The 20,965-nt window shown below is 41.1% G+C and overlaps 1 protein-coding gene across 1 annotated transcript; it reads right to left on the reverse strand.

Moving 5' to 3' along the window:
• Positions 1 to 2: 2 nt before the first annotated feature.
• Positions 3 to 19,825, reverse strand: RRAGD (Ras related GTP binding D). Its single transcript, XM_058801232.1, has 7 exons — positions 19,557 to 19,825; positions 12,729 to 13,024; positions 12,135 to 12,334; positions 11,029 to 11,143; positions 5,174 to 5,316; positions 3,279 to 3,427; positions 3 to 1,351 (listed from the first exon to the last, which is right to left on the reverse strand). Exons 1-7 carry the CDS (start codon positions 19,705 to 19,707, stop codon positions 1,200 to 1,202), a joined length of 1,206 nt encoding a protein of 401 aa, XP_058657215.1. The 5' UTR covers positions 19,708 to 19,825; the 3' UTR covers positions 3 to 1,199.
• Positions 19,826 to 20,965: the final 1,140 nt, after the last annotated feature.

The raw sequence follows: 20,965 nt of genomic DNA on the forward strand, positions 1-20,965 counted from the left end.
CATTAAGGAATTATAATTTTTTATCACTAATTAAACAAAACCACTCAATACAGAACATGGAAAGTGTTACTTCTTTTTAGGTTTGAGAGTCCTCTGCTGTCCTGGCGGATCCTGGGGTAAATCTGCCCATATTCAATATTAAAATAAAAAGTAGTGATGTACGCTGATTATTACAGCAGGTAGATTGTCCAGTCCTCATTTTAATGGTCTCGTCTTGATTTCAATCACAGATGTACCCGATAGAGGGAATCAGAACCCAGTGCTCACACCTTTATGACTTATCAGTACATCAGAATGCCAGGTGGAAATACATACAGATTCTTCATTGCACCAACTGTACACGTGCAGGCTCTCAACACAAACTTAGCAATGTAAATCCAGCTGTACAGATACAACACACTCCTCTGAAGCCTTATAAAAATACCAGTGCAACGTAGAGCCATTTTACAAAACAATCATCTTTATAGAAAGGTATTTTAGTGGTATATGCTGAGGTAAATAATAAAACCAGACCCAAGAGAGGGCATGACCAGTGTTAAGGAGAACTCCGGATGAAATTTGGCCAAAAGCCTGTTTTATAAAAGCTAATATTTACCTACCAGTTACGATTCCTGGTAAGGTGCTTATTGCTGTAATACTTCAATATTATTCTTCAGTTTACAAATTGAAAAATATATGAAATTAGATCTGTATGAATGTTAGGTATTAGGTGTCACAAATTTAAAAAGGCATTGTACCAAGTTTTGCTTAATTGTTTACTAACCAATTTGATTGTAGCAGGTAAATAAACTACAGCATACATTTTACCTGACACCATGCATCAAAATCACCATAAAAACTAAGTTTATCAAAGTCCAAGTCCACAAGGAAAACATGAAAAAGTGCAAATTATGTACCCAGTATTTCTGTCACAGCTGTTTTTTCTTAATATGGCATGAAAAAGGTTTACAGCATATATTAAGAAAATTCTTACAAGTGCTCACCTCAATGTTTATATATACAACATTTTGCTCAAAGTGCTCACTATATGAAAAAAACTGATTGGATAAAAATATTTAAACAGTGCTTTCTGAACGTTCAGGGAAAATTCATATAATACATCAGTCCCATTTGTTTTCCTCTTCCCTCAGTGCAATGAGATGCAGAAGTCACATCAACTTCATGAAAACTTTGCTTGCCACATTGCCAGAAAACCTCAGCTACAGTGGCATTCTTGGTGTCCCATTAGGAGTGGGTCTTTTATTTTTTTGTAGGTGGCTTTGATGTTTTCGAGATCTTACTACTTTCATTCTTACTTCAAATACTTCTTGTATGGCTTTTCGAAAACAATGGAAATTGTAGTCTATTAATCCTACAGAGACACAAATGTTTTACATATTAATAAAGACATTAATAGAAATAAAGTCATTAAAACATTGCTTATATTCTATGTTTAGTGAAATACCATACTCTCTGTCTGGAGCTCATTTTCAGTGTCCAGGAATTTTTTCTGTGCTAAGCAAAAGCAGATTTGAGAAATACAAATAATTCAGTAAGCATTACAGCTTGATACAATGTCTGCTACTATATATACTGGTATGTTTTAAGAGAAATCAAATAGAAGTTCATTGGCAGATAACAGATCCTTAATTTAATAAAGGGCTTTGAAGAAGTGCTCAGTATACTAGAAGAAAAACTGAAATCTTTCATAAAATATGGTGTCACTTTGGAAATCTATTTTACAGAATAACTGTGATAAAAATAAGTACCTTCTATTAATCAAGAAATATTTGGTTTTTGACAATATATAAACTTTGAAATGGATACTTGATAGAACTATTACCAAATCTCATCCAGCTGTATTTCATCTTACACTGTAATTAAAAAGTAACACAATAGACATGCTGTTAGATTAGATACTTACATAATAGGCAGATAACATTACCATGTCAGTGGGCTGAATATAATCCCACAGAAAAGCTGTAAAGCCATATTGGTAGTCAACTGGAAGATTTACTGAGTGCTACAATTCTGTAACACCACAATACAATTTTAGAATTTTGGTATTGAGCTCATGACCTAATTTAATATTAATGCCATAAGCTTTCTTAACTGAAATACTGCAGCATTTTCCATTTCAGTTTCCCTAAGAGGAGATGAATATTTTTAAGTGGTTTAAATCGACCATGTTACACTTTGGTTTTTTTCCCAGAAACCGTTTTCTATCTTCCTATAGTTCAGGCAAAATATTACTTGGAATTCATGAGGCACAAAAAGCTCATCTCCATTATAATACCAGAACTGTACTGCAGGAGAGTGAAGGCTACCAAGTGTCCCAACTATGCAGACACAACAACCTCACACAGTTATGGACAAACCCTAAGGGATGTTTATTCAGCATGGTGTCTTTCTGAAACAGTGCTCTTAGTAAGTGTGCAGAAATAACACATCGTATGCTTTCTACAGAAAGCAACTGCATCCAACACCCATATGCAATAAAGGTGGTAGAGGTATGGAAGAGACATTTGACTAGTTTAAATTCTATCAAAAGCTCACCAGGCTGTCAAACAGCCCAGCAGAGATGGTACAAGTGCTGTGTTCACAGCACACCAACACTGACAGGTGAAATTACTATCACAAAATGGGGCACAGGAGCCCAGATGGCAGCTTGCTCTTCCACTGCTGAGTTTTGGTCTCAGGGCATGTCACAAAGACCAGCAACTCAGTGAACATCATACTGGTGGGCAAAGAGGTCATGAACTAAGGGCTCAGTATTGACTTTGATCAGAAAGATGACAAAGAAATGTTGTGCACTTTAACTGCAAAATTAAAGCACTCCTAAATAAGACTAGGTTCTAAATATGCAATTTTTCAAAAGCTTGCTTTCAGATATAAGAAAAGCAAGAACATTCTATCCGTCAGTTTCAAAATTTTTCCCTTGTCTGTGGCAGGCAAGCTGTTCCAAATGTGTATGCTGGTGTCAACAGGTATAAATCAGTGTCAGACAATATAAACTAACACAGTCTACAGTTGCAGGTGGAAGCTTTACTGCATTGGATGTAAACTTTCAAATACTTTCATATCAGAAATTTGTCAAATATGTTTAGGATTTCATCCCATCTTAATGCCTGCACAAGTACTTTCATCCCTTTAAAAATGTTATATAAGCTTTATCAAGCTGTACTTACCTCAATATTTATGATGCAGTTAGAAACTTATCAGCTAATGACAACCTCAGTTATTCATTGACTCATTAATATAAGGGAAAAAGAATGCAATACTAGAAAAGGGAAAAATACCTTTTCTCTCAAAGCTTTCTTCTCTGACAAAACAAACAAGAGCGAGGAATTTTGTCACCTCTTTTAAATAAAGGACAGTTGTATTATTCAGTTTTATGATTGCCATTGATTCTTTGTCATAAGGGGTTCCAGTGCCATCATCTTTAAGCCTAAAGAGCAGTATTCAAACAAACAAAAAAGAAAAGACACCAGATTAGTTAACAAAAGTACTGCTACATTGGTTCTCTCAGCAAAGAATCTCAAACTATATGAAATCTTCCTTTTCATCTTTCAGGCAGACTCTTCTTCAAACTACACACTAGTAAACTAAGAAGACAAAGAGATTAAATTGTTTAACACATCACACACCAAATCTTAGATCTGGGGCTAGAAATCAGGTGGTTTGACTGCCAAGTGCCTGAACTGGAACCTTATTTTTTCCTCAGTAAGTTACCACCTATTTACCACAAGGCTGCTTTTTTTTTAAATCAGTGCTTTATATTATGACTTATCATAAACATATGAAACAGTAGGTCTGTACTGATAACTCCAAACCCAGTAACCTTGCTTGAGTGGTAGCAGCTGACTGATAGTTTAAGACATCATGAGACTTTCCTCATGAGATGTTTGCTTTTGCAACATCATATTATGAAAAGAGATTTCTCCTTCACAGATGCTGTGTCATGATGATCACTGTATTATGTTTTTGTACATCATTGTAACATTGTAATTTTATCCTCATTCCTGAATGCACACACAGATATTGTTAAATTGATTCTTATCACCAACCTCCCAGAACAATTAGTCTCAGTAATATATTAAAGTGGCAACTTCCACAGATGCTCCAGGAACAGAGGACAAAAAATTAATTGTAATATCATCTTTAGTCTGTAGCTAAAAAATGGCAAGCAGATCTCTGGTGATAAAGGCTAAATGGCTACACAAGCACAGTGGCAGAATGATATTTTGTAAATAAAGAGCCCCACAAATGGTGTTGTACACAAAATTATTAAATGCACACTCTTTTGAACTACACAGCAGATTCTTTCTGTTTACAAAAATCAGCATTCTTTATTTTATACCTCTGTAAAACAAGTTCTAACACAGCTACTGAAGTGATGACTCCAAAATCTGAAACATACAGTAGAATATACAAACTTTAGAGATTTTAGGTTAAGTATTCAAGTTTATTGTTCCAGTGCTTATTGCACGTGTGCACCAGGACTCTCCCTTGTACCCCCTTCCAGAGAGCAAAAAGTCTACCAGTGGTACAAATGCAAAGCTAGCCCACTGGCCTCCAAATGTAAGCATCTTAGTGCACCAATTCTTAATGTGCCCCTGCCTTTCCCAGGAATGGCTGCCATTACATTTGGCCAAGGGCCCAGCCACTGAACACATAATTTGCAAGGAGATGTACGTGCCAGCCCAGGAGATTTCCACTTGCTAGTGTACAAAAAGGGGAAATTGAAAAAACCCAGGAAGGTCATAAAGAGAATAGAGGACAAACAGAGAACTGAAGTGAGAGTGAAACAACTCTCTGAGGCTATTAGAGGCCACTGGCTATTAAATAAAACTCAATATGGCCCCACTTCTTTTTAAAACAGGAGATGTCCCTCTGTTGATTTCATCCCTAGGGAAAAAAACATTGAGGTTTCCTTTTACTTTAGGTTGGTTTCTTCTGACTTCTTCCTCCAAATAAAATTATTAGCATAGAAATAGCAAGATGCTCACAAAAGAGACTGAACAGGGAACAATGCTTGTTTCTGAGAAGGATCAGTCTCTCAGAAGCCAGCCATCTCCTCCCCTGCCGGCAAATTACCCATTCTAATTATTGTTTACATCCACATCACTGAAATTTTGAGGCTATTCAGATGCTCAGTACACAGCTTTATGGAAAACATTCACAATTTACTTACCCATATATACAAGAAATGTCAATCACAACATCTATCATATCACAGCAGAGCTCGTAAGTTTGCATATCCACTGGAGTGCTGTCTGTTGCAATATAGATCTTACTGACTACATCAAATAAAAATGCTTTTTCAATCCCAGAATTCTATTCAAGAGAAGAAAAAAAGAAAAATAAAGTGGAATCCATGTTTTCAAATTAACCCCAAGCTTTTCTGTTCCCTTACTTGCCTGTTATACAAAAAGTCTAGGCTAAAGAAATTAAATTGCAATCAAGCTCATTTTGAAAGAACTGTACATACAGCACTGTTGTATTTGTAGCAAACAATAACGCTCACAAACCTTCCAATATTTTCTGCCTCTGAGCAGACATAATGACAAGTGACACTCCCAAACTGCTCAACCTGGAGAAATTTCTTTTAAGTGGAAAATGAGGGAGGGCAAGGGGGGAGCAGAAAAATCTTCCAAGTTCAAGATTTTGGTGTTTTAATTGTAGCAACAAACATAAAAGAAAGCTGCAATCTAAAGTTATTCTAAGTGGGCATATGAGAAGATAGAAACAAGAGAAAGAAAACACTGATGGGCAAAGAAGACAGTATTGCTAAGGAACCGATTTCCAAGGAAATTTTTCCATTGCAGTCTGTAGCTGTTCTAGTGTCTGGTTCTGTAGAACATCTTTTAGGATCACAGGAGAGAGACCAGTGTTGTGATGGTGCCTTCAGGTTTTACATAGCACTGGTAGTTAAAGCCATGTTTAAAATGCTAAGGCTTGCTAAAATGATGACAGCTGTGTTCCTGTGATCCTGCCAAGCTGATTAAGACACTCTCCATACTGGAGATGTATCGTATTCACAGCTCTGAGAAGCTAGCCAGGAATGCTAGCTAGCTCTTACTCTTTGTGTAGATAAGGTAAACTGCCATAAGCCTCTGCTTCCTGGAAAAAAAAAGTGTACTTCTTAACTGAAAACAGTAGCCTTGCTGGCTGATGTCAAAGGATTACACCTGCACACCTGTCCCAACATGAAAAAAGAGCAATTTCCCAGAACTGCTAAAGCACAAGCTATGAAATACTCTTCCATCTATATGGGAAGACAAGCAATTTTCTCCATCCAACTGAACTGTCTCCAGAAATTCCCATTTTAACAGGGTTTGGGACTGCTGCCACAGTAGTTCTGTAACCACCAAAAACCACACCGAAAATCCCTAACGACTTTTAATAGTTTCAGCTTCTTTTGTACAGTTAGAGAACTTTTTCATTTTTCTTCCTTCTTTCCTAAGTCAACTGTTTAACACATAGTTAAGTAACTAAAGTGACTCTCCTGCTTTCCATATTTCCTGAAATAGGAAGAAAAATTTCCAACACTAGATATGCTATTGAACAATGGCCAGCAGTATTTTGGGCATTTTCTCCTTAAAGAGGTGTCATTCCTCCACCACTGCACAGAGAGCTAAGGCTGCAAACATCCATTAGTAATAACAGAGTATAGAGGTGAATTTCTTGTATTTCATAATGGAAAAACTCTCTGAGTGGCCTATTTCAGTAAGTCAGTAATAAAAAAATATTAAAAACAAAGTATACACTGTGGATACCTTAGGTAAATGGGCTGAAGCACAGAATATACAAGCAGAGTCTCAGAGAAATGGCTTTGTTCAGCCTGAAGAAGAGAAGACTTACTGCTATCTACAAATAACTAATGTAAGGGTTCAGAGAAGCCAGAACCCAGCTCTTCTCAGAGCTACAATGCTGAAGGACAGAAGACAAAAGGCACAGGCTGGAATTCTGACTTGATACAAGAAAAAAAAAATTAATAGAAGAGTGGTGAAGGATTGGGAACACGCTGACCTGAGAGTTTGTAATGTTTCCATCTTTCCAAATGCACAAAGCTGAACTGGACCCAGCAATAACCAACTTGCTGTAACTGACCTGACTCTGAGCAGCATCTGATCTCTAAAGGTCTCTTTCAGCCTTCAGGGCTCTATGAGTCTATGTTCTTTGAGCACAAAGAACAAAAATGTATGCATATTTAAGCTGCTTGTTCTGGCCACATATGGGAGTTCTGTAATTTTATTTTTTAAATAGTAATTCTGACAGCACCTCACACAGTTCAACAGATGCTGTCAAATAAGATTAATTACAAGACTCTTTTGAAGTATCATGTAAGTACATAGCTATAAGTCATTGCCAAAATTGTATTTGAAAATACAAGTCATTTCAGACAGAAGAAGCTGAAACTTGAGCCCTGCAGTGTCATTCATGAGAAGTCAATTACCAAGTTTTGTATTACAAAAAGAGAGACATAGCAACGATTTCAGCTGTACAGATAAGATGCACTTTAAATTATTAAGATTCCAGTGACAATATAATAACATTTAACAATGAGAAGTGATTTTTTCATCTCAGAGCTCTAGGTGCTGCAGCCTGCCTGTACTTGCAGTGACAGTTCAGAAAGTTTTCTGAACGTTTGCCAAGAACATCTTGAGACATTCTGCCATGCCAGCAGTTACACCTGCTGGTTAAGGGCAGAAATTGGTCTCTTAAACGATGCTTGTTTTCAATTGCAACTGATCCATTGTGGTAGGACCTGCTGAGAAACTGCATATATTTGCTTCTTTAGAACTTGTATGGTAACAGAAACCTCTGTGAAATGCCAGGAGTAGTAACCACTAAATTTATCCACATGCCTTCCAATATTTCATCTGCCAGGGTTTTTAGTACAACTGTAACCGAAAAGTCAAAGGATTTCCCAGAATTTTTGTGTGGAAACTACTCAACACTCCACCCTCCACCTGCTACCCCTAGCCCACAAAAGAACCCAAACAGAAATTATAGAAACAATAATAAAGAGTCATTAAAACCAGGAAAAGGTGGATTAAAAGTAATGCTCAAAGAGACATTACATCATTAATGCTTAGGGAAAATTACAATAAGAAATCAACTGTTTCTGTTACTGGAGCTGGTGGGTTCCTTACTGAATGAAAGGCTGCCATTGATTAAATGAGAGCAGGGCCTGAAAAAACACCAGTTCTCTCTGCCACAACCCTACAGTCTGCAGAGAAGATGTAACATGTGCTAAAGGCATTCTGAATTGATGTAAGAATATTCCATGGTTAATCTGAACCAAGAGAGCCATTGTGAAAAATCTGCAATGAATATATGAGATTTTATTTTGGATAGGTAAAAACCATGAGGTACTTGAAATTCAAACCATGTCTCTCAACTATACGGGGTGTGATGATGTAGAAGACATCTAATCCTTAAATAGAATAGGTTCAGTAAAAGTAGTAGTATTACTCCAATCCTAGGACAGGTAAGCAGGCCTATCTTTTTCTGTCTTTAATGTATGAAAGTAAGCCAGAATTTGGCCCTAAAAAGCAACTCTCAAAAGAACTTAAGAGGATATTGCCAGTCACATCCAGTTAGCAATGAATTTTGGACAATTATTTAAACAGGCATTACATCACACAGCAGATTTTGCGAATTAATTTTTATCACTACATTTGAATTTACAGATTACAAAATTTAAATCATTAAATTATCAAAACGGTATATAATTTTATTTTTACTATAATAATTTTTTGTCTTAATACGTACTTTTTAATATCCCTCAAAACAGACCAAACAACCTCAAATGAAAATACACTTTCCTATGTCACACATCTTGATTGGTTAATAAGGTCACAGTAATTAAGAAACAGGCATCCTTCTGTATGAAGCTGGTGTGTTATCAGATAAGATAAACGTGGATTTTTAGTGCCAGTTATTTAATTACTTACAAGCCGTTACATTAAAGAATGCAGCACCAGTATTATCACACTGATGGCTTCTCAAACATGCTCACACACTGTGGCGTAATAAACTGGGGAAAAAACCTGCTGTGAACTTAAGAGTGATCACAGATCTATTTTTGTAATCGTCAGCTTTTTGTGTTGGAATTCTCCGTGGCATAAATGAAAGCACTTCCTCGTGAATGCGCTGAAACTGAAAAGTAGAACACGAACACACCCCCGCCCTGATATCCAACACATGGGCTTCCTGAGATAAGGCGTGACCAAAAGCCATGCCAAAATTTGTTGCTACTAAGTTGCCAAGGTAAAGAGGCACCCCCTAACTAATTGTATGCAGGAGAACGATGCTTAATCTTCCTGTGGTTGCAAATAATCATTCTGAGTCTCTCTGTTTGCAGACAGAAGATACTTGTAAAAACAGCAAGCATACTGAGGACATAGTGATGCAGCTACACATGGCCCTAGGTCACTTAGAAACTGGAGCAAATTCCATACTGAAGAGGGGAAATAGCACACCTCCCTCACTTTTCTGGACATCCCATTTGTTTGAAATACTTTTTCTTCCTTACAAACTATACCTGATATTGTAGGTGTGATTGGAGCTGGGCGTTCCAGACACATGAGCAATTGTCATCAGTCATTCAGGAAGCTGCCTGTGCTCAGTTCATGTGGAGATTCTGCACAAACCCTTCACCAACTCCAAACAGTGAGGAGACTCCGTACAGAGATCTGACTCACAAAGAGTGACTGGAGTGACTCTGGCACAGGGAAGACTATTATTCTTTGAAAGAGTGTGTGCCAAAACCACTATCTAATTGCTCTAGAATTGTTGTCATCATTTCTTCATTACCTTTCTACCATGGAGTTTTGAGACTACATGATAATAACTGGTATACAGTCCAGCTGTTTTGGAAGAAACAGGTCTTTGTAACAAACTATTAATTATGACACTGTATAAATGTGCTGTTTAATAGTAAGGGAATAAGTTTTGGAATGACCTTCCTCTATTCCTAGCTTTCCCTGTCACATTCAACTTTTATCTCTCTCCATTTCCACACTGAGAAACCATGAAGTCTAATTTTATCTTACAAGCTGTTGAATGATATTAAATAATTTCTTATGTCAAAATCACAAGAAGACACAACAAAGTATCTTGCTCGGAAATTGAAGCTTCAGAAATTAGTGCTGGATGCTAAGCACAAAATTAGAATATTATGAGAAAGGGTGCAGTTTTCAGAGCCACTGTGACCTGATATAACGACCACTAAAATAGGGAGTTTCCCCTTTTCACAAATTCTCACTGTCCTCCCCTTCACTCACTGCCCCACGTTTCCATCTCTTACCTTGTGTCAGAACAAGAGCATGTTGGACTCCTCCATCACCTGCTTTAAACTAAATTAAGCAGTGCATAAGTGCATGGTATAGTAACCTCATGAGGGAACAAGTGAGTGTCAGAGCCAGTACGAAGGAAAGGGAGGGATCAGACATACAGGAAGAGTGGAGCAAGCAATTTCTTCCCCAGTGGTAACAAACCACTAGATACACAAAACTCCCTAACTGGCCTTCAGAGTAACTATGGAAGTGGTGAAAGTTGTGGTGGAATCCATGTCTAAAAATTTCATGACATAAGATGATTTTCTTAAGCCCCGTAAACTTTCCAATACAAAATAAAATTAATTCGGGGAACCACTACAGACAGCTCCCCATAGGAGGTCAGACTAGATGATGTTCCTTTAAATATTTATTCATAGAAGGTTTAAGCGCAACTTCAACATATACATGCAGCACAGACTTTTGCAACATTCAGACTGATGCTACAAGCAGAAAAGTGATGGCAGCTAACTCACTTCATGTGACTCAGGAAATACTCTGAGTATCTCAGCAGCTCATCAATGCTGTTTAACAGATAAGGCGGTGAGGCCAAGCTGAATGGGGGTGCATTTCAACTAAGTTCTGATCATTTCTCTGAGAGTTCACATTGCTCATGATCTCTAAGAAGGCAGTGAAGAGAGTATCTAAACATGCATGTTGGACACAGCCAGATCTACAGACAAAGGACACAGTAAGTACTTACTGAAATAAAGATGTTAAGCAGGTTTTCCAGTGTTGGGAGCTGTGGAATCAGTTTCTGTACCACTTTGCTAAATGCTTCAAATATAGAATGATCATATATGCTTGTCAGATAAAAGCTGGAAAAAAATGTCACCACATTTTCCTTTTAGCCACATACTGTGAACATGATGTACTTTTCACAATATGAGTGAAATAAAATATTGTCAGACAGTAAGTGCCTACACTAATGCAATTACCCCCTGTGATCAAAAGTCATGATATGACTGAAACACAGGACTTAATCTCGATACTAAAAAACCCCCCAGCCTGAACAGTGAAATTTAGACCTCAATGTAGAACTTTTTAATGCAACTCCCACACTGGTATTCTTACAAAAATATTTATCAAATTTCAGGAGAGGAGTATTCTTACAAAAATATTTATCAAATTTCAGAGGAGTGTTACTGAGTATGCCTATTGTGATCTACTTTTTGAAAGCTGTGGACCCATTTATCAGTGCAGTGATGCAGTTGAGTAGCTAAGAGCTCTAAAGAGCTGGCATGTTCATGGAGCAGGCCTCTCATTTTAATATATTTGGCTTTAAAGTGCTCAGAAAGCCATGACAACTTGATGTCCTCTGGTTCCCAGCCAGCAAAGTCCTCTACTTGTCACCATTTACTACATTAACCCATTTTACCAGAGGACACAAGGCAAAGCTACAGCACAGGTCTTCCCAAGCGGCTCTGAGAAGGCTGCAGCAGTGAGGATGAGTGACTGGCACAGGGCTTGCAAAGGAGGCAAAACTGATGTGGTGCCATATACACTTTATGGCCTGGAACTCTACTGGTTGTTGTCACTGTCCAAGCCAACTTATTTCAAGACAGCAACTGCAGAAAAACCTGATAGTATTCTGGCATGTTTGTCATGTGTTATTAAGCAGCTCTCCATCTTTCCCTTCTAGACAGCAATCAGAAATAGGATACTTTGGCTCAGGTCAAATACAGGATCTCTGATTATCCTTCATATATCAAAAGCATGTTGCCTGCTAGTTCAAGAGGACAGAAAATAGTAACTTGTCAAATAAGCTGCTCTCCTCTTTAGCATTCACTGCACAGCAACTTTTCTCACCTGAGGTGAATCTTCTCCAATCCAGCATCTGCAAGGTCATCATTTGCCCTCTGGTGAATATCCCTCTGTGTTTCAATCTTATGGTCATCAGATAAACCATCCACTTTATGGATAAAGATTTCAAAGTTGATATCTGGATTCACTTTATAGGCTCTGGTCACAGTAAGATGCAGCCGAGCTAATGCTTCCATATAATCATCCTAATAAAGGAAAAAGAAGAGCTACAACTTGGGAAAGTACTTAAAAATATATATTATACTTAATGATACTTATTTTAAATAGTATTACAGCTCAACAGCAGCTTGATTTTTTAATGTTTTATAAGTAGAAGCCTGAGCCTACATCCAGCATGTGCACCAATCTCATGCTGTCAGCACTTACAAATCTGAGCAAGAACCTTGAGATGTTAAAACAAATTAGTTAACTTCCAAACACACTGCAGGGAGAGATTAAAAATAGCCAAGCTGCTCTTCAAGTTTTAATGATTTCTTTTAATGTGTGTTTGTGATGTAGATTATTTATTTGCTTTGAAAAACCCTCCCATTTGTCTATTGCTGAAGGAAGAAAAAAATAGCTTAAAGCCCCTTTTTTTACCTGAGAATCAATAACAAATATCAGTGCTCCAGTGCCTCTGAAAATCATCTCATAATCAAATGTAGGGTCAAAGAAGTCAATTTGCCCAGGAAAATCCCATATCTGAAAGTTGACAAAGGAGCTGTTGGAAACATCTTCTCTGCAGATCTTGTTTGTGCTCTCCAAGAAGAGAGTCTCATTCGGCGACATTTTGTGAAAGACAACTTTCTGAATGGAAGACTTTCCACTTCTTCTCAATCCCATGAGTAGGATTCTTGGCTTAACTTCAGTACTGAAGGGATCATTGAAATCCAAAACTGAATAAAATCACACAAGAAGAAAAGGAATATACTATGGCAATATAATTAGTAACTGCCAGATAACATGCATTTGATATTTATTTTCATGAAATTTTTATATTAATTTATGCAAATGTATCCAATGTTTAGGCTTAGAGAGCAGTGCTACAGGCATTTTGACTTTAATTATTTGCCCCTTAGGGTATACTATCAGAAAATCTACTTCTCACCTCCAAGACAAACTGCAGAAGGTTTGACTGCTCTGTTTGTATGTGAAAAATCTGTTATCACACATAGACATCTTTAAATAACTAATTTTACTCTAATTAACACTATGCCACATATATTCTCCTTCAAAAGAGTATCATCTGATAACAAATACCCTTTCCAGCAGATAGCTACATCACAATGCTGGAAGAACAGAGTAAGACTCTGTTAAATACCTCTGCATGATCTTTCTACCTGAGGGCTGCCTTCCTCTAAAATCAATCAACCAATAAATAAACTAATAAATGAAATCACACATGCAAGGAGCTACAGGAAGAGTTCAACTCAGCAGGCACACAGTGCTTCTGTGTTGCTTACTGAGTAAGCAGTAAGCAGTACTGAGCTCATGAGGAGTCCTTTCCTAAGGTGCTTAGGATTTCACTTGCTGTTCAGCAACTCGTGTTACAATCTGTAAAGGTTTGTTATCCAATAAATAAGATTACAGCATATCATCTGCCTATTTGCAAAATAAAGGCCTGGGAACACAGGGGTTTCACTGTGTTACCTACTCCAGTTTGAAACTGGCACTACTTTTTCTGGTGCTGATGCAGTTATATCAGCATCAAGTGGTTCCAACAGTAAACTATGCTGTTATATCTCTAAGGACATGAATGTATAGCTACCCATTCCTGGACACACTTTAGCTTCAGGTTATCTCTAATGAAAACACCCAAAGACGTCTAAATTGCTGCATCTAGTTGGCCTATAACTTTGAAATGTCCTTTGGTGCTGAGGTGAAATGGCACTGCCTTATATGTAAAAAGCTTTGAAACACCTCTGTGACTCTGCAGTGTCAAACACAAGCAGCAGAAAAAAAGGAGTTGTCAGTGCTAAACCCACAGAGTACAACTCAGAGTACAACAGAGAGGTCAGGTTTAAAATACTGATCACACAACAGGCTAAACATACTATCCAGTGAGGTTTGGTAGACCTTCTATCCACTGCACCACAGACTATTCAGATCATACTTCGTAGCACAACATAATTGCATTTCTTTTTCTTTTTTCTGCTGGGATAAGTTTTGAATTGCAAAACTTATCTGGCACACATTTATTCACATGCATCATTCCTGAATATGCCCTGCATATGTGGTCAGCTTTACTCCCAAAATATGAAAATCCAAAACAAGAAATCTCAGTAACAGTTTGAACCTGAAAATTTATTACATAGTCTTATCAGCCAAAAGAAGATGGAAAGCTTAAAGGAATCCTTTGCCTAGGAGCACGTTTTGCACGCAGGGGTGGTGACCACATCTTGCATCTTCTTGTGTGCCTGAAGCCTCATTTACAGCTTTCAGAACCAAAGGAGCAGGGTAGGTCTGCCAGGAGGGTACAGAACCGTGTCCAGGTCTGTTTGTGCCTCCCAAATTTGAGTGACAGAGAAGTAGGGCTTCTCAAACTGAAGATATTGCAGTGTTAGCATAAAACATCTCCTGGCACCATCTACTGGCTTGTGAGAGGTTGTGCCACTCAGTGCAGGTCCGTGTCACCAGTGACTGAAGAAGTTTCCAACTCATTATCCGAGGGATCCTGTCCATTTCAAATGCAATTGAAAAACCATGGCAGGTATTACCCCTTACTGTGTTCTTGTCAATTATCACACATGAACACTGCCAGGCAGGAACATGTGCACAGGGGAAACACTTCCAGACAGAACAGGGATAGGTAACTCTGTAAGAATCTCATCCAATAAACACAGCAATGGCCACTTCTGCTGATCTACACACAACAAATTTATGAACTAAGAAACTGAGGTTAACGTGCTCCTCTACTCTTCCCATCATCTTGAACAGAGGTAGTACTCCTGTGGCTGGGAGAAATGTGCCTACAATACTTCACAACTCCAGAAGAATAATAAACATCTGCTCTAAGATGATGTAAAGATATTTTATATTTTGGGAGTACAGCCTTGTTAATAAACCAAACCAAATATGCAAGAGTCAATGGTGTATACTCCATCTCACTCTGCTTTTTGGCCATGAGAAGAGAAAATAATTTATTCAAAGCTTTGTCAAGACTTTATAAAAACATGTAAAGAACAGGCTTCAAGTTGAGGCTTTACTGCATGTTTCAAAAAAATAAAAAGCCTCCCATTTGCTCTGTATGCAACTGAACTTACAAAGTCTCATCTACCATGGATTTGTACTTTGTGTCCCCTTCCTCTTCCCACCACAAAAACACCAACTTCCTCCTGTATGTCTTATGACATCTCCTCCAAATAACAGATATGACATGCTGTGGCTGATCTGGAGCTCAGCACATTTCAGTTGGCTACACTGTGTGCACACGTCTGCCAGCTGCTGCCACAGTGAACACACAAAACTGCTCACTTGTCCCCCTGAGGACACTTCATTTAGCTTTCTCCTCTCTTCTGAATACCAGTTTTCCTCAAACTTGTGGTTATTACCTTTGAGATGTCTTTTGTTCAGACTTGGTTGAAGATGGACAGCAGTTTCCAAGATTCTGACCATTGATGAGACAACCAGAGGACAAGCTACATACCTAACTCCCTTTTCTTGAGAAACAACCTAAAACCCCACACATATCTGAAGAAATATTTTAAATCATTTGGGAGTTTTTACATTTTGGTATTAAATTATTCCAGGCTGTTAGATTTTAACTGATTGTAATGCTTAATAGCAGGAAATTGCTTTCTATTAAAGCCATACTAAAAAAAAATAAAGTTGCAACTGCAAACAGAATTAGCGATGAGAAGAATGAAGCTCTTCTGCTAGTAGGACTGTTACTTAGCTTTTGAAATCCTGCCAGTTCAAAGACAGGGAAATGTAAGAGTATCATCCAAACCTGACGAGATAGCAAGGCTTCTACAGCACTTCCCTCTCAGAGAGAGTTAAGAGATTACCTTATATGTAAAGGAATTGGACGATGCTTTGCCTGCCCACATTCCTCTGCAGGAGTACATGACAACTCCTTTTTTAATTTGCCACAGAAATGCCAGTAGATGTATCACTGCAACTTCCCAGACTAGGTTACTGAGTGAGATCATAATATGCCCAAGAGAAACACTAAACTCTTCTCTGTTCTATAATGGGAAAGATAATTTTCCCTATTGTGAGATGCCACACATTTCCTGCTTCATTCACTTTTGCAAAGAGTAAATGTTTTAAAACGCCAGTCTCTAATGCATATCAACAGCCCTTCATGTTTCAACTTTTCTAAGCAGCCATAAAGAACAGAAGCCATGCTGGTTAGAGGCCATTCCTTTGAAGTATTCACAAATTTAACTCAATAAACCTAAAAGCACTTTCCCCCAGAAAAGCACTCCATTCCTTACAGAACCTCTGTTAACCACAGCTGTGTCCTTCCCTATGGAGTGTTTTGCATGCATTGCAACATGCAGGAGAGCACAGCTCCCAGGAGTTGAGAACGGCATGCAGCACTCCCAACCTGCCTCACCAGTACACAATGAATACTTTAGTATCTCCTTTATACCATTAGATATACAGAGATAACTAAAGCAGTTTTGGAAGCCTATCCTGAGTAACAGATCAACTGCAATTAATTGTCAAAGCAGGTGACAACCCTTGCTTTGTGGGCATATGGGATGGGGATGCCACGTTCCGTACATCCCACCAGCTTTCAAACATACAAATGAAACATCACAGCTCATCTGCTAAAGTAACATAAAGCCAAAAGGAATTATTTTGCTCATGCAACCAACTGCAAGGTAACAAGCCTCTTAGTCTAGGTTTGAACTAATACAGCTAATGATGATTTTTTTTCCCCACTAATTCAGTTATATTAAGTTTTAACCATTTCTGTGTAAAGGAGAGGTAGCAGTTCCATCCAAATTTCTACTCTTACCTTCAAAGCCATTATTCCTGCAGCATTTCCAGCACTGCTGTGACTGTGGTATTTGCAGCACTTTGGACTGCTGTCAAGACAATGCCCTTACAAAACACTGAACATCCTCAACGCTAACAGATGGCCTGAGACTAAAGGGTTAACAGAAAAAGCCTGTATGCTATGAAGAAGGGTGTTCAGCTACTGGGAGTTCATAGACATTGCAGAAACACCTGGTGGAAAGAAATTCTTGTGGCTACAGAAAAAACTCAGAAGTGTCTCTTCCAGAAGGTCAGGTCCCACGCTGCCACAAGTGCAGCACTCTGCAGGGCTATGTCTTAAAGCCACTTCCTTGGGACACTCTGCAGAGAGCTTTCCGGCTTCTAAACAATTTTATATTGCATCTATAAAAAATATGACTAGGCTTTATGTAAATTTAACTGTTTTAAGGTCCCAGAATGACCCTAAGTGTAAACAAAAGACAAGAGCCATGGTTTCAGCCCTGAAGCTGGAGACACTAACCCAGTATAGGATGAGGGATGACCTCAATGTGAAGTTTTGAAATCTTCTGCATATTTACAAGAAGAAATTATGCTTTTACTTTTAAGCCTGGCTTCTCTCTTTTTCAATGCAACAGCCATGCATTGAAGCTGGTCTTCTTATATTGCCCTTTTCATTTTTTCTTTGTGGAAAAGTGGAGGCAGTGACACTGAATTTTGGACTACTTGCCATACAGAGCCAGGAAGAGAGGACCAAAAAAGGGGAAAGCCCCCTGCCCTGCAGCCCAGTGTTATACAAAACACAGACCAAATCCCAACTCCCTCCAGTTCAGATGCTGCCTGCCTCTTTCTGTGGAGAATTCAAAATGAAACAGAAAACCAGGGAATCTGGACAGTTAAAATGTCCAGATTGTTTTAATCCTGTGTAGAATAGTCCCTGCATGGACTGTCTTCTTCTGCTATTCAGATGTAAAGGTTTTTTTCTGTTAAGCACAATATCCTGGTATTACTGTAGAGAAGCAATTGCAATTTTTAGCAGTCCAATAAGTTCCTATTCAAAAATATCCAAATGAATTTGTCTGAAGACAGTATATGGGTTACTTCTCTACAGAAAATACTAAGTTAGTGTAGCACTAAAGAATCACATTAAAATTTATCCTCTTTGCATCAAAATAAAGGCAATTCTTTAGCAGGTTCAAGTAAGACTTTATTTAATCTCAGTTACAGGTCCTACAGTCCAACATTCCTATAGCTTTTAACCATGAAGGCTTATACTCAAAGCACTGACCCTCCTCTACTCCCCAAAATTACATTAGTCAATGCAGCACCTCCCATGGCAGCCTGGAGGACTGGGCCTTTAAGGAGAAGAGTTCTGCACGCTAATATCGAAATAGACTTAAAGCATGTGGCTTTTTATGATGCTCTTATAAAAAAGCACTTCTTTTTTTATCCTGTGATACTGAGAGCTCTCCAAGCTCCTTTGTGAAATATGTCTCAGAAGAATGAATTCAGGCTCTGAATGAACGCAACAGGCTCTGAGCTGGCATTTCCTTTTTGTACTGAATGAGACTGCTTTTCCTGGTAAGCCCGTCCTTCTCAGCATCACCATTCCTACTGACACGGACATGCAGTGAGTAAGGCGGCTCCCCACAGGCACAGACAGACGGACATTTAGCAGAGCCTGCCACTGTGGGACTGACACTCGCAGCTGCGGAGCAGCCCCGGACACAGAGCTGCGTGTGGCCGCTGCCTTTTATAGCGTGACACCCAACCCCCCGCCCTGGGACACTCGGGGCACATCATCAAGCTGTGGCCTCTAATAACTAATAACTCTCACCCCAGACTGGAAGAATACTGATGAGAAATCACACACGCACACACACACACACACACACACACACACACACACACACACACACTCTTCGCCTGCATTCCCTTTGCCTCCTCCCTCTTCTCCCAACGCTTCCTGCTACCTGTCAGCCTTGCCTCCTCAGAGCTCCCTGCACCCTCTGACCCACCGAGCACCCCGTCCCCGTCCCGGCCCTTCCCACGGCACCTCCGCAGCATCCTCGCTCCGCCCGGATCCCAGCGCCCAGCCCCGTCCCCACTTGGGCCTGCCCTCCCTCTGGACGCCTCGTCTTTCCCCGCACCGCTGGCCCCGGCTCCCCTCGCGTCCCAAACCCCGCGGGGCGCCTCGCCTCCTCCCTGACCCACATCCGCGGGCCGCCAAACCTCACCTCCTGGCGGCGGCCCTGCGTCCCCCGCCACCGTCCCGGCCTCACCCCGGCCCCCGCCCCGCCTCACTCCACACCCGCACTCGCTGCCGGCCGCTCCTCCGCAGCCTCCTCCGAGCCCGGTGCTGCCCCTCGGCTCTCCGGGAGCAGCCCTAGCCCCAGCCACCGCCTCCGCCGCCCCGCGGCCGCCGCCCCGCCGCTCCCCGCCGCCCCTGGTGCCGCTACGGCCGCCGCGAGCGGCACTCACACGCCTCATCGCCGCCGCTCTCCGCGTCGCCGTCCGAGAAGGACTCGGCCCCGTCGGCGTAGCCCGCCAAGCCCACGATCTCCTCCTCCTCTTCCTCCTCCTCGTCCCCCTCTTCCTCCTCCTCCGGCAGCTTCCTCGGCACCTGGCTCATGCCGGCCGCGCTCCTGGCGGGGCTCCCGGCCCCTCTGCCTGCGGCAGGCTCGGGGCGCGGGGGGCGCAGGTCCCGCGCTGGCGCCGCGCCCGCCGCCGCTCCCCTCCTTCCCCCCGCACGGCGCTGGCGGAGCGCGGCGCAGCTGCCGGCGGGGCGGGCGGGGAGGCGGCGTGACCCGCGTCACCTGACGCGCCCGGTCACGGGCCGCCGGGGCCGCCGGGGCCTCCGCGCTCGCCCGGGCCCGCTCCCGAGCCCGGCCGTGCCGCTGGCACCCCGGCGCCGGCGGGCATAGCCGGGCGCTGCGGGCTCACCGGCGGGTCTGAGCAGCGCCTGCCGCTCGCCCCGGCCCTGCTGTCCCGAGAGACGCCCGTGGGCGCCGTGCACACGCGAGGCGCTGCCCCTGGCGTGCGGGGCGCCGCGGTGGGCGAGCGGAGCGGCACCGAGAGGGCACCTGGCGGTTCTATTACAAGCATGCCTGCTCAGAATCCTTACAGTCACAGAATCCAATAGGTTGGAAAAGACCTATGGTATCAGTGAGTCCAACCTATGACCGAACAGCCCCATGTCAGCTCCACCGTGGCTACTTAGTGCCATGTCCAGTCTTTCCTTAAATACGTCCGGTGACTCCACCACCTCCCTGGACAGTCCATTCTAAATCTAATCACCCTCTCTGTGAAGAATTTCTGCCTAATGTAGAACCTAAATTTCCCCTGAGGCAGCTTAAATCTACGTGCTCTCCTCCTGTCACTGGTTGCCAGGGAGAAGAGTCCGATCCCTATCTGGCTACAGCCTCCCTTCAGTCAGTTTGAAGAGAGTGGTAAGGTTTCTCCTGAGCCTCCTCTTCTTGGTCAAGTCCTGCAACCTCATGCTGCACAAACTCCAGAGACAGGCGTGGGACGTTTCTGCATCATCTGTATACAATTCCAGCATGTGGGAGACTGGGACATGGGCAGAGCCAGTGTGTGCTTGGTGCTGCTCAGCTCACCCATCTGCCAAGCACTGCCTGCTGCCCTGCCCCGTGCTCCTTCCACATGGGCGAGCCCAAAATGTTAATCTAGGCACTGATGGTGGGAGGTAATGTATTTGCAGTATGGGTTAGAGAGATTATTTTAGAAATAATTAACTTGATTAATGAGGAACACTAAGAGACATAGTAGTGAAATCTCTGAAGAAGTTGAAATTTTGATGACCCTGACAGACCAAGGTGCCCTCATCTCCCTGCCATTGCTCTGCAAGGACAGACCTCCTGCCTCGCACC

This window comes from Ammospiza caudacuta, chromosome 3 (genome assembly GCF_027887145.1).
Source record: "Ammospiza caudacuta isolate bAmmCau1 chromosome 3, bAmmCau1.pri, whole genome shotgun sequence".
NCBI lineage: Eukaryota > Metazoa > Chordata > Aves > Passeriformes > Passerellidae > Ammospiza > Ammospiza caudacuta.